At 38.8% G+C, this 14,770-nt stretch overlaps 2 protein-coding genes across 3 annotated transcripts in view; one reads left to right on the top strand and one right to left on the bottom strand.

The window, feature by feature from the left end:
• Positions 1-549: 549 nt before the first annotated feature.
• Positions 550-7,747, bottom strand: LOC127654279 (beta-galactoside-binding lectin-like). The gene is made up of 4 exons (XM_052141406.1): positions 7,669-7,747; positions 4,980-5,059; positions 4,415-4,583; positions 550-872 (listed from the first exon to the last, which is right to left on the bottom strand). Exons 1-4 carry the CDS (start codon positions 7,669-7,671, stop codon positions 726-728), a joined length of 399 nt encoding a protein of 132 aa, XP_051997366.1. The 5' UTR covers positions 7,672-7,747; the 3' UTR covers positions 550-725.
• A 2,131-nt stretch (positions 7,748-9,878) lies between these two features.
• kynu (kynureninase) overlaps positions 9,879-14,770 on the top strand; it is a 26,128-nt gene continuing 21,236 nt past the window's right edge. The window contains exons 1-4 of one of the 2 annotated variants that reach the window (XM_052141405.1): positions 9,879-11,173; positions 11,246-11,743; positions 13,087-13,268; positions 13,460-13,580. In XM_052141405.1, the coding sequence (XP_051997365.1) occupies positions 13,115-13,268; positions 13,460-13,580 (275 nt within the window). In that variant the 5' untranslated portion in view covers positions 9,879-11,173; positions 11,246-11,743; positions 13,087-13,114. Of the gene's footprint in view, positions 11,744-13,086; positions 13,269-13,459; positions 13,581-14,770 lie in introns of both variants that reach the window. The other variant, XM_052141404.1, reaches the window with a different exon arrangement.

Genomic DNA, 14,770 nt, shown 5'->3' with positions numbered 1-14,770 from the left:
AGCCGAGCCACTGTTGTGGCCGGACCATTTCCGGCTCCTCAGAAAAATCCTGAATGAACTCCCGTATTTGCGCCGCTTAAATACCCGTATGTCCGGGGGCGGGACATGCAAATACTGGCTGCCAACTCTCATTGGCCTTTTTTCATAGTTCAGAGGTGAATATCGGCGCTCAAGAGAGACCCCTAGTGTCGCTTCTCTGACACAACGTCTCGTTCCCTCCATCGGGGAACGGAGGTTACATACGTAACCTAGACGTTCTTCAACAGGACTTCCATGATTTAACGTGTTTTTTACTTATTTACTGTAATTTATTAAATTGAAATAACATGATGACTGATGGCTTCAACAGAAGCATATGCCAGTGATTAACAAACTCAGAGCTCACGGTAGGTCTGTCTTTAACGTTATAGTTAATAATCAATTCACCTATAGAGAAAATTAATGAGATCTGTATTTCAAGGACCAGACTATTGTGCTCTATAGGACCTATCCTTTATTATCACTTATTATAGCACCTCAGAACACCAGAGAATAAAAACTCTATTCACATTTTGTGGATTCAGTGGTTTTATTTGTCAGTGTGGTGTGGTTTTCTGATTCAGTGCACTCAGAACTCAAAGCCACTGCTTGCTGTAGAACACAAGACAGGAGCTCTGATGATGAAAGGAGTGCAGAAATTGAAGGTGTTGAGGTGAGCGTAACCGTCCATCATCAGAACTCACTGCTCATTTGACCTTAATGCTCAGGATCTTCACGTCTCCGGCCACATGGATGTGTTTGAATGCGTCATCTCCAAAGCGGTTGGGGAAGCTCATCATGGTGCCTTCAGGGAGTTTGATAAAGAAGGTGCCATTGTTGAAGGTGATGCTCAACTATTGGAGGAAAGACACAGACATAGCAATCAATGAAGGTAACATGAAACAGAACAGGAACAATCACATACAGGGAGGTATTTGGACACTCAAACATGTATGAATGTCATTGTGTTAGACAAAATACAAATAAAAAATATTAGGTGTTCCATGGCAGTTGAATTTATCCTCAAATCTGTGTTTCAGCCAACAGAGGGTGCTCCTTTAGTGCCTCACTTGGGTGGTGGATGATTTATTGCATAAGAAGTTGGTTAATAAGTACAAAGGGTAAAGTTATATGAGTCATTGTGTCATGAGCTGCTGTAATATTTCAAACGACCAAATCCAGGCAACTAACCTACAGAAAATATGTTACAGCACTGCTCAAAGAACATTCAGATAATGCAGTTAGACATGACTGGTGGACAGAGTGCCCCTGCAGCCCCTCAAGTCAAGTCAAGTCAAGTGGTTTTTATTGTTGTTTCAACCATATACAGTTAGTACAGTACACAGCAAAACGAGACAACGTTCCTCCAGGACCATGGTGCTCCATAAAAACAACAAAGGACCAACACAGGACCACATGAGACAACACAACGAAATAAAATACCTATATAAAAAAACTACATATACCTATATAAAGTGCACGTGCAAACATGTGCAAAAAGTACAGGACAGTACAACAAATTTCTGACAATGAACAGGACAATAGACAGTGCAGCGCCGACCAGTACTCAGTAGTGCAAAAAGATGACAGTTTCTAAAAATGTAAACATAACATACTATGAGATAATGTTCTATGCACATAGCAGTTATTGAGGTAGCAGACAGTTATAAAGTGACGGTAATTAAAGTGCAACTCAGGACACGTGTGTGTCAAACCAGTCTCTGAGTATTGAGGAGTCTGATGGCTTGAGGGAAGAAGCTGTTACACAGTCTGGCCGTGAGGGCCCGAATGCTTCTGTACCTCTTGCCAGACGGCAGGAGGGTGAAGAGTTTGTGTCAGGGGTGTGTGGGGTCATCCACAATGCTGGTTGCTTTGTGGATGCAGTGTTTTTTGTAAATGTCTTTGATGGAGGGAAGAGAGACCCCGATGATCTTCTCAGCTGTCCTCACTATCCTCTGCAGGGCTTTGCGGTCCAAAACGGTGCAAGTCCCAAACCAGGCAGTGATGCAGCTTCTCAGGATGCTCTCAATAGTCCCTCTATAGAATGTAGTGAGGATGGGGGTTGGGAGATGTGCTTTCCTCAGCCTTCGAAGAAAGTAGAGACGCTGCTGGGCTTTCTTGGTGATAGAGCTGGTGTTGAGAGACCAGGTGAGGCTCTCCGCCAAGTGAACACCAAGGAATTTGGTGCTTTTTTTACGTAGTGTCCGTGACATAAAAGTTGTGCCACAATGTTATTGTGAGTCAATTAAACTCTGGGTAGATTTGAGTAGTCTTTACACAGCAAAGGACATCTGAATATATTACTCCAAGAAAAATACCCATTTATACTGGTGTCATGTAGTCAGACTTTTGACTATCAGCATACAGTCTGGTCCACATTGCAGCTTATTCTGGTCAGTTTGTTTTGTTGTTTGTGTTTTTTAGGGACTGGTTTATCTGAAATAGATTTGGCCACAATAATAGACTGGTGCTGAAATTTTGTTTGTAAATGAATATTTCAATTCAAGTTAAGCTCAATAGACAGCATTTGTGGCATAATGTTGATTTCCACTCAAATTAAATTAATTTTGACTTGTCCCTCCTTTTCTTAAAAAACAAATAATCTACATTCTGGGTCACAGCGAGGTACTTACAATGGAAGTCAACTCACAAGACGTAAACAATATGTGTGTTCACGTGATTTTAGTGTGATAAAATCACTTGCTAACCTTTTCTGTATAAATGTATATCCATTTTTACAACTTTGTTTCCATGACGACATAATGTCATAAACACTTAAATCGTAAAATGACTATTTGAACAGCTTTAGAGCTGAAAAAATACACACATTTTAACAGAAGAATTAATATTAGTGCTTTTTTAAAATGATAAACTTGACATTTCTGCCTCCAAACCCTCCAAATATTTGACCCATTCACTTCCATTGTAAGTGCCTCACTGTAACCTCGATTTTTCAATCTCAATTAAACTTCAAACCTCAGTTGCTTTTAGTTTTTAAGAAAAGGATAATTTTTGTTATAATCAACATTATGCCACAAATGCTGTTGATAGAGATTCTATTGAACCCAGAATATTACTTAAAATAATAGCAGTCTCTGCTAACAGATGTACAGACAACATTAAAAGAATAGCAGCAAATATAGCAATAAATCAGAATTTCTGCCCGTCTAATGGCAAAGTTTGTAGACTGTCAAACTGAAACTTTTTAAAGGGTAGAAATATAGACTGACTACATTAGAGCACATAAAATAAAGAGAAAACTAAAGAAAAACTAGTTTAATTGATTGATTTTTAAGCTATCACTACTAGTGATCAACGGATTTGTGCAGAGGCTGATAAATCACACTCAAATAAATTAACTTTCATTATTGTAATTTTTACTCAATCCTCCCATGTTCGTATTATTCAAATCTTGGTTACTGTAACCAAGGTAACAACTTTTTGAGTTGATTCAACTAAAAGAAGTATCTTTTCAGCTTTACTTAATCCATTTTTATTAAGATTAAAATTCAACTTTATTGTCATTGTGCAGAGTACAGGTACAGAGCCAATGAAATGCAGTTGTTTTCGCATATCCCAACTAAGCTGGGGTCAGAGCGCAGGGTCAGCTATGAAACAGCTGAAAAGGAGTGGTGGTGGCGTAGTGGCAAAAGCACAGGGCTGTTAATCAGAAGGTCGTTGGTTCGAACCCCACAGCCACCACCATTGTGCCCTTGAGCAAGGCACTTAACTCCAGGTTGTTCCGGGGGGATTGTCCCTGTAATAATTGCACTGTAAGTCGCTTTGGATAAAAGCGTCTGCCAAATGCATAAATGTAAATGTAAACAGCGCCCCTGGAGCAGATAGGGTCAAGGGCCTTGCTCAAGGGCCCAACAATGGCATCTTGGTGGTGCTGGGGCTTGAACCCCCGACCTTTCGGTCAGTAACCCAGAGCCTTAACTGCTGAGCCACCATATTTTTTTGTTTGGTTAATTGAAAGGACTTCTATTTTCCAGCATGATCTGCATGGGACTTGACAGGGAGTAAATGTCAAAAATAAGTGTTTTTAAGTATTTAAGTTGAAATGACATGGTACTTTTAATTAAAGATAACTTATTTCAAACATGTGGAACCACTGTTCATGACTGAATCAAGTTCAGCCAAAGAGTTTGTTTGTTTTTCAGGGATATTTTTCATTTTTTAATTATTATATGAAAAATTTTCCCATTCGGTTGATTAGTTTTACAAGCTTGTGGGTGGGGCCACAGAATCCATAGACACAGCTCACAACAAAGATAACAAGTGTCTGTTAAATGTTATAAAGACCTCTTTGTCTATCTCTTGAATGTTTACTATCCTGCTCAGTTCAATAACTAGAAGTCAGTCAGTCAAAGTAGGCAGGGCCACTAGTGGTCACCTTAAACTCTTCGCCTTGTTGAAAAGGGAAACATTTCTCACGATGTTCATCGCCCCAGCCACCTTGTTTCGAGTTGCACACAATGATGTTGTTGTCTCCTCGCTGGTTAAATCGAGGGTTAAAGTGAAGAGCGATTACATCTGTGTCATGACCGACATTGATGGAGAACCTGTGAACCAAAGAGAGAAATACAAGCATGAGACACAATATGCAAACATGTCCAAGATAAATACTAGAGCTGGGCATTTAGTTTTTTTATCAAGAACTGACCGTAAAGAACAGAAAGGATATTAAAAGAGACATTCTTCAACAACAAATGGATTGTGTGGATCTCGTCTTTGGACACACATTACAATAAATGAGTCTCTGCTTCACTGATATTGAGATTATTCAAATGAAGATCGCGATGCATCGAAAATCAATATTTTTACCCAGTCCTAATAAACACTAAAATGCATTTAGTCTCTGAATTAAACCTAGTGTTTTTTGTTTTATTTTCATTTTTGGGTGAACTATCCCTTTATTAAGGTGCAAAACCAATCACATATTTTTCAGCTGTACACACCCATCACAGTCAGCTTTAACCTTTCCAGAGATCTTCATCTCCATTCCGGCCTTAAAGCTCATGTCCTTAATAGTGAACACCTGTCAGACATAAAGAAATAAATCAAGAATGTATAATTTTCACACGCTTTTTATTGTAAGTGGACAAATATTCACAATTTGAAATCAAATTTCAAAAGAGTTTCCATATTGATATGCCTGTATCACTCAAGAAAAACATGACAAAACAGGTAATTCTCACATTAATAATTCTTATGTGCATATGATGTTGAAATAGGGAAAAAAGGTTCACACAGGCTTTTAGAATTTCCTCAGGAAATAAATCTGTAAAATTACTGTTTAACATGTGATGATAAGAAGAACAGTTTTTATCTGTACAGCCAAACCCTGAGTTAATGATAAACTACAGATAATAACCTCATGAATCAGTTGAACAGGAAAAGCCACAGCACAAACATTTGATCGATCGCCATGCCATGGACGATACTGGGTCAACAGTTAATCAAACCCTACAGTGACCCTTGATTTACTAGAGAGATGCCTCTTAGGTTTATCTAAAACATGTTAAATATTCTCTGTAAGAACAATTGTTCTGTGTGACTGAGGAAATATTTGACTAATTGATCTTTAAACATCTGTACCAATGTAATCCTCTACAAATTACTAATTACTTCTCTAAAATTGTGATAACATTTATTTACTGATTAATACTTGACTGGAAAATTGTATCACATGTATCACATGTATCACTTAACTTTTAAGTTACTTTCTAAAACACTTTTTTTTTTAACAGAAACGTTTGTTTTTCCACAGTGAGTGCATAATAATGTCTATATTTCTTCCTTCATTGTCGCAAACTGTTTAACTGTCGTACATATGAACATAATTTATATTTCAAAGGTATTATACATAAATAATATTATTTTTAAAAAAGGTAACCTGAGTAATGTGATTAAAAGATTACACCCTACAGTGGTGTTTACATATGAGTATTTTAGATAATTATTATTACTAGCCTACAGCATTCTTCCAATCTGACATTTTGACACACTTTACTGAATTTATGTTTCTCATGACCTTAAAAACCTTGTTTTGATCCAAAGGCTTATACTTCAATGCTTGAGATTAGTTTTGTAAACAAATATAAATCATGGCATTTTTTTTAAGGAATGTGTTGGAGCAGACTTCCATTTGTTATTTTGTACTTTTGATGACTTTACGAAATGACTTTTAATTAATTAAACTGATACTGTAAATGTAAAAAATTTCGATAAGACACAACACCTCCTGATATTTGATTGTGACTCAATGGGGATTCAACTTACTGGCCACTATATGGTGAGACTTTTCCATGACCCTTAATATGAATTCTCATTAATTATTCAGGAATTGTTGAATGGAAATAGAAAATTCAGTTCCCTGACATTTACACATTTTGTGGTGGCTCAGTGGTTGAGGCTCAGGGTTACTGACCAGAAGGTTGGGGGTTCAAGCCCCAGCACCACCAAGATCCCACTGTTGGGCCCTTGAGCAAGGCCCTTAACCCTATCTGCTCCAGGGGGATTGTCCCTGTAATAAGTGCACTGTAAGTCGCTTTGGATAAAAGCGTCTGCCAAATGCATAATGTAATGTAAATGTAAATGTTGAGTACTCATGTGTCAATGTGACAGTGAGACAGACTGTATGAGTGCTTTCCACACTGAAAAAAAAAATCTGTTTTGTATGATTTATATTTGTCTACAAAACTAATCTCAAGTGTTCAAGTATAAGCCTTTGGATCAAAACAAGGTTTTAAAGGTCATGAGAAACATAAATTCAGTAAAGTGTGTCAAAATGTCAGACTGGAAGCATACTGATAGTATATCTCACTAACAATTATCTAAAATACTCATATGTACATACCACTGTAGGGTGTAATCTGATTAAAATGTATTTTCAATTCTTGCTATCAGATTACACCTTCAATAAAGGTAGTTACATTTAAGCACATTACTCAGGTTTCCTTTTTTTGTATAATAACTTTGAAATATAAATTATGTTCATATGAACGAAAGCTAAACGATTCGCGACAATGAAGGAATTAATATAGACATTATTTTGCACTCTCTGTTGAAAAACAGACTTTTCTGTAAAAGTTAAATTATTACTCATGTGATAAATTTTTCCACTCAGTAGTAAAATGTTTCAGGTTGAAACCATGTTTGACCAACATCAATATTTCATCTAAATATTTTTTCAATGACTTTTTCATTTATCATTGGAATTCTTCTTTCAAAAAAATATTTATATTAGCATAACAGGCAAATCTTAATTCTCTCTATATATATTTTCACATTTCCAGGCCTGGAAATCCTACATTTAAAATTCCCTGATATTTCCAGACATCTAAACTCTAGAATCATGTTATATTTGTTTAGTAAACATGACCATTTCAGATCTTATCAATTAAAAGAGGAAGTTTCTGCAATACATGCCCAGATTTTTAGTTAATAATAGTTAGAATGCCATATTATATCTTATAACATAGAAACGAGGGGCCATATTGACAATATTCATGTCATTATATTAAAGAGATTTTATTACTTCAGGTTTAAATTTAGAATATTCAGACCTCTCTGACCAGCTATCACGAGTCTTAACATAATAAGGAAAAAAAAAATCCATCAGAAAAGGGAAGTGATGTCACTTACCATCTTGTCCTCTTCGCAGGAGGGATCTGAAGAAGTGTGAGTGATTCACCTGACTCCCCTTATAATAAAACACAGGAGGCGGAGACCAAACACTCTAGCAGGATCGGGGGGATAGGGGCACCAGGGGGCATATATCAATTGACTGCTCTTTTCTTAATTAGAAAAATGTTGTCTGCCATATAAGTCAGAGGCTGAGCTCAGTGGCTCAAAGGCTAAAAGAAGGAAATGGATTTAAGAAAAGGAACTTAACTAGGATAAGGATTTAACTAAATGATTTAACAAAAAAGTGCAAGCGTGGAGAGATGCAGTCCTCAAGACAAGAGGTTTAACACCAGCACTCAGTGTGTTCAGTTGTTCTAATTGTGAGTCCAGCAGTTTACTTTAGCTATTGTTGTATTTTGTTTATGAATATAAGTGAAGTTGTCTTGTTCCCCTTTTGTCACTCACTCGACGTTGTGTCGATTGTAGTGACACAAGGGGTCTCTTCTGAGAGCCTCACGTACCTCTGAACTTGAGAAAAGGCCAATGTCAAGTTGACAGACAGAATTTGCATGCCCGCCCCGGACATACGGGTATAAAGGGGAGCGGGTGAGCGAATGTCAGACAGATTTTTTTCTTCGGAGCCGAATGGTTGTGTGATCAGCGAGCTGTGTGGCATGACTGCTTCACCCACCTCAAGAGAGCTTCTGTTGGATCTGACGGCGCATTCCAGCAGTTTTCTCCTCTCTGCACGCAGTACATTTACATTACATTTACATTTTATCCAAAGCGACTTACAGTGCACTTAAAGCACCCTGGGCGCTTCGACAGTGCTTTCATTGCAAGATGCCCTTTCGCCTCTGTGTAGTTCCTGGATGCGGTTGATTTCTCTCCACTTCTGACGGTCAAAAAAGCTGCCTCGTGTGCCTGGGCTGCGAACACACGCTGGCGGCGTTTTATGTCCAGGCCAGCCAGCGTGACGGGTTGGGAAGTGAAAGCCACGCATCCAAGCTCCGTGCTAGGGGCACCAAAGGGACAATTATTTTTGACGTCCCCGGTGGGGCTTCGCAGCGGGGCAGAGAACGCAGTATGTTGTCGGGAGGCGAGGATGCATCCTGAGGCTCTAGTGCTGAGAAAAGACTCAAAGCACTTACCTTGCTCTGCACTCCCAGCAGGGGGTGGGTTTGTGATTGAGAAGGAGGTCCTGTAGCGGCGTCCTCTGGACTCATAAGAACCGGCCAGCCGGGGAACAGTCATGGGGCTGAGGGCGGAGGGTCCGCATCCAGCGTGCCAGGACTGTTGAGGTGTGGCGGCAGAGTGCCGTGAGAATGGCATTTGCGGGCCAGGTGACCCAGAGACAAAGGAAATAGCTCTTTTATTAAGAATGTGGGTACCACAGCCCCGTCTAGGGGGTGCGGCAAATGAAATAAATCCAACAAAAGATTTTCCTCCCGGCCCTCCACCGGGGGACGGAGCAGTCTGCTTACCTGCTCTGGAGCTAACGTCTTGGTCCCTGGGTCGATCGCCTCAGGTGTGCCTGGGAACCTTATGGGTCCTCGAGGGGGTCCGTGAGGCGGGGGGTGTCGACTTCCTGCGGGGTGCTCAACGCGTGGGCTGAGAGCTGGGCCTGGGTTGAGACGGAGCAGGGCGTTTCTTTGCCGCAGGAGGAAGCCCTCGGCAAGCAGGCGGGGCATGGCCCATGGAATATGTGAGATAGCCTCTGTCTGTTTCCTCACCGCAGAGAACTGCTGGGTGAAGTCCTCGATGGTGTCGCCGAAGAGGCCGAATCTAGATTTAAATATAGGCAGTGAGGAAGAAGACCTAACAACAAATGGGAGAGCATTCCACAACCTGGGGGCCGCAACCATAAATGCCCGATCACCTTTGGTTTTCAAACGGGAATGGGGAACAGAGAGGAGTAACTGATTTGATGATCGAAGAGACCTAGGTGCAGAATGTTGTTGAAGTAAATCAGCAATGTACTGAAGGACTAAACCATGCAAGGCCTTATAAACATACAGCAGAACCTTGAATTTAACTCTGTAGCTTACTGGAAGCCAATGTAGGGAAGCGAGAACAGGAGTAATATGCTCTCTTTTCTTGGTACACGCTAGAAGTCTAGCTGCTGCATTCTGGACTACTTGCAGACGTGAAAAAGAAGACTGAGACAGACCCACATATAAGGCGTTGCAGTAGTCCAGCCGGATGTAATAACAGCATGAATCACTATTTCCAAGTCCTTCTGTGAGAGAAAATTTTTTAATTTAGCAATGGACCTTAGATGAAAAAAGCTTCATTTAACAACAGCATTTATCTGCTTATCAAATAATAAGTCAGAATAAAAGATGACACCCAAGTTCTTAACTCTATTGTGCATGGTTAAAGACAAAGTACCTAACTGATTTTCAATGTCAGCAATACATAGTGTCCCCTTGACACCAATGCCCTGTGAAAAAACTGCCCCTACTACACACTGTTTGGGTTACACCAATTTGTGACCTTTCCGTTTGATTTGTTTGGGGCCCGGCTAAGTTTCAGCATCTAATGGACAGTGTTGTATTACAAATTTATTAAATGTTTAATTTAGGTTCCAATACAATAGTATATAAACTGAGAAATTTTAGTAGATTGAATTCAGTATTTGAGGTATAAATGATGTCACAGACCTGCCTGTCAGGATTTCCAGCAAGAGATTCCTGCCTGTCCTGATCTCTCTATTGTAAGTTAAATTAATCGGATTGCTGAGACTGTCACCTTTTGTCTTTAAATGTCTCTTGGAGCCCCTGACCCAGTCGTTGAATAGTCCGGCTGATTAGATTAGTTTCTGTGCATTCGAATCACACTGTTATGCTGATGAGATCAGGGCTGGGGAATTTCAGGTAACGAGTTGACTCCTGTACCTCATTTACATGCTTTGTTTCAGAGTGTCTCCACCTCTATGTAAATCCCTCACCCTTGAAAGGTATAAAACTCTATCGTACGAGTTATTGAGTTAGACTTGGATGACTACAGAGATGCAACAGCAACTTCTCAATAAAGAGTAAATTCTGCTTAAAAGATATCCCAACGTCTCCTGTCTCTGCTTCGACGACAAAGAAAAAGTTTACAACAACAGGATACTCCGACCGCACTCCGTGTATGCCGCTGCCTACTTGGATGATATTGTTATCTTTAGTAGTGATTGGCAGCAGCACAAGCAGCATCTGAGGGCAGTTCTGAGGTTGCTGTGGCAGGCAGGGCTCACAGCAAACCCGAAAAAATGCACAACTGGATGGGTGGAGGTACGGTATCTGGGGTTCCACTTGGGTCATGGGCAAGTGCGGCCCCAAATTAATAAAACCGCAGCAATTGTGTCATGCCCAAGACCCAAGACCCAAAAGGAGGTGAGACAGTTCCTGGGGCTGGCTATTATCAAAGGTTTGTTCCTAATTATTCAGACTTCACCAGTCCGCTGACTGATCTCACTAATAAGGGAGCTCCAGAACCAGTCCAGTGGACAGAGCTGTGCCAACAAGCTTTCACACAGGTAAAAGCAGCACTTTTTGGCAGAAAGCTTCTGCATTCCCCTTCCCACTTCTCTCTCCCTTTTGTTTTGCAGATGGATGCATCAGACAGGGGGCTGGGTGCTGTACTGTCCCAGGTGGTGGAGGGGTAGGAGCGCCCCGTGCTGTACATTAGTCGGAAGCTCTCTGTGAGAGAGACAAATTACAGCACCATAGAGAAGGATTGCATCCTCACTCACCGCTACTATTTGCTGGGACGGGCGTTCACCCTTTTGTTCGGACCATGCCCCGCTCCAATGGCTCCACCGCATGAAGGATGCCAATGCTCGCTTCACCCATTGGTATCTGGCACTCCAGCTGTTTAAGTTTGAGGTGATCCACAGACTGGGGGCGCTGATGGCTGTCGCAGACTTCCTCTCTAGGAAGGGGGGAGTGGGCAGGCCGGACTGTTCCCCCAATCTGAGTCGGGTGGTGGAATTATGTGGAGATGAGGGCTTGGCCAAGCATTCATCTGTGGAGAGAGGAATCGTTAAGGGTTTTCACATGAAGAAATGAATTGCGGCTAATTGTGAATTCTATGTTTACAGTGAGAGGTGGGTGAGATAAAACGGTGCCCAAAAAAAGCAGAGCCTGCATGTGTGTGTGTGTGTGTGTGTCTGTGCAGCCAGCAGTGTCAAGAGTGACATTTTCTATTGTAAAAATAAAAATACTGCTTTAATATTTATGCAGAATGTACATATTGTACTGGCCTTATTAGAATTATCTGGCATCTAACTATCCAGTAAGTTAAACAGTGACTCAAAAGACCTCACTGGAGACATCAAGTCATTTCAAAGTTTATGATTCAACTGTGAAACTGTACAAATATATAAAAGGCACAATCACTATATATGAAATTAGAAAATGATTGATTGACAATAAAATAAGGACAACCAAACTAAGAAAATATACATCATAACATTCTCACATGTATCACACAATACATTTTACATTGTATACTCACAACCATTGTGTCTAACAGATGCAAAGAAAGATTAAGGATGAGTCACATATAGAGAACTACTACATTTTGCTGACTCACTGCAGTACTACTGAAACTTCTTGTTTCCTGAACTAACAGGTTGTCTGTGACTACTTTTCAAAATGAATGTCCTCAATAGAGTAGGCATATACAGAAATAATAAATCCTATGAGAAATCAAAATAAATTCAGTCCTGCACACATAGCCTATACTGTGTGTGTGTGTGTGTGTGTGTATATATATATATATATATATAGGACCCATCTATCTTGGGGCCTTACTATTTGGAAACTGAGATATTGACTTTTTTATCTCCTCCGACATGATATCTGTGTTTAATTTATTGTGACCTCTTTTGGTTATGTTTTAAATAACAGTAGTCTTTGTATTTTCATGGTTAGGTACTGTAGCTATCTACCACATAGAAAAACATGCAATATATTCGATTTTCTAGCTGTTGATTTGCTAACTTGGCAGGCTTTTGAAACTGACAGGGTTTTGGTGGTGATTACACTGAAAGGAAAAGTGTGTAGAGGAACAATCTGACAATTTAATCATGTGACCTGCAGTGAATTATCACATTACAGTTGTTGTAAATGTGTTAACAGGAAATGTGTGTTTCCTCTGTTCATACTGTATGAAGCTTCCTGAGAGACTACATGATAAATTATGTTATAATCCAAATTATTATATAATTTCTTCTGTAGCACATGATCACTGTTTCTAGAAATTATTAGCTCGAGTTTGAGATATTTACTCATGGGGTTAAAGGGTAAAGTGAGAGTGTGTCAACCTGAGAGTTTGAAGCGACATCTGAGCTGAGTTTCTGTTTAAATGAGTCTAAGTGAATCTACATATCGAAAAGAAGAGGAAATATTATTGCGAGTTGATCAGGTTTTGGTTCATTTGAAACAGGAGTAATCTGTGTTTGAGATTGTGGATCATGGAGAGACTACAGGAGATGATCATGACAGTCTCACAGGAGTTGAGCTGCCATACTACATCACGAAGGGTTGCAGAACATCTGGACCAACATGATGATCTAAGCCACCTGCGACAGGAGTTCTTCATCCCCAAAATATCTGACCTACCTCCGTGTGAGTCCATGCATAATACACCTATAAATAATGATTTTATGAGCAGAGCAGACAGAGTTATCACCACTGTCACTGAATGAGTTAGAATATCAGAGTTTATGGTCACATAGGGGGATTGTATCACGATGTTGGATTTTTTGCTCAGAGTGGTTTATCTTCAGATTTGTCCTGATTTCGCTGGTGTTTTTCAGCGGATTTGTCTCTTGTGGATGGCTCTGAAGATTGTGTTTATTTTGTGGGGAATTCACTCGGTCTGCAGCCAAAAAGCGCTAAGAAATATATCGATGAGGAGTTGGAGAAATGGGCAAAAACGTAAGTAATCTTTCATGAGATTTATCAACTCATATAAACTGAATCAGCTTGATATTCTAATGTTAATACCAGGTTAACCCTAATTTCTGCATAAATACAATAGTTACACTGAAAGAAAAAAAACGTTTGTAAGACATTCACTGTAAAAAACACATTGACAATGTTTCGGCAGTTTTGGTAGCACTATATTTTTCATATTTGTTACATATTAAAGCCTAATTATTTTTTTTAACATTGTTTTAATATTAAAGGACACTGTTTATTGTTTTGTTAAGTAAAAGATGCACTTTCCACCATAAATTATACATTAATTCATACTTAGTATTTCTACATACTTAACATATTTTTTTAGTTTTTATGCAATATCAGTTTTCATTAGAGTTAACTAAATAACAAGTTTGTAAAAGCACTAAATTTTTCCTGTTATAAACCAGTTAAAACATTAGTGTACTACAGGGATTGTTACTATAGTAAAACATAGATAATAAAAGATAATTTGGTATAAGCCCACAATAATATAAAAATGACAAAAACATTCAGAACATTTCTTATGTTACACACATATATATATATATATATATATATATATATATATATATATATGTATACACATATATATATGTATGTATATATATGTGTATACATATATATATATATATATATATATATATATATATATATATATATATATATATATATATGTATACACATATATATATATGTATGTATATATATGTGTATACATATATATATATATATATATATATATATATATATATATATATATATATATATATATATATATACACACATTGTATGGCTGTCAATTTAATGCGTTAATTCAGTGTGATTCATTTGACTAAAAATAACGCGTAAAAAAAATGTACGCCATTAATCGCAATGCCCCTGGACTGTAATATGGAAGATTCCTGAGAAATGCAAGCTTTTAGTACCACCTGTTTACTCCAGAGGGCAGTAAGTGAAACTTCAGCTGTGTGGTAATGCACAGTTTATACAGTGAAGAAAAACACCCAACACAACAAACAACACAAACAAGCGTTAGTTTCTTGCTTTCAAAACACTTGATAGAGCGCAAATCCGAACTAAGGGATCTCAATATTTGTTCTAAGTATTAAACTATATTTAACTTGACACAGTGACCTAAACATTTTATGTTTATGACGCAGTGC

Source organism: Xyrauchen texanus, chromosome 13 (assembly GCF_025860055.1).
Source record: "Xyrauchen texanus isolate HMW12.3.18 chromosome 13, RBS_HiC_50CHRs, whole genome shotgun sequence".
Classification (NCBI taxonomy): Eukaryota; Metazoa; Chordata; class Actinopteri; order Cypriniformes; family Catostomidae; genus Xyrauchen; species Xyrauchen texanus.
This window is presented reverse-complemented; position numbering and strand designations above follow the sequence as displayed.

Coding starts and splice junctions, on each gene's coding strand:
- LOC127654279 (XM_052141406.1), bottom strand. Junction 4,584..4,979: donor GTTAAAGCTGACTGTGATGG/GTGTGTACAGCT, acceptor TTTGGTTCACAG/GTTCTCCATCAATGTCGGTC. Junction 873..4,414: donor AACAAGGCGAAGAGTTTAAG/GTGACCACTAGT, acceptor TTCCTCCAATAG/TTGAGCATCACCTTCAACAA.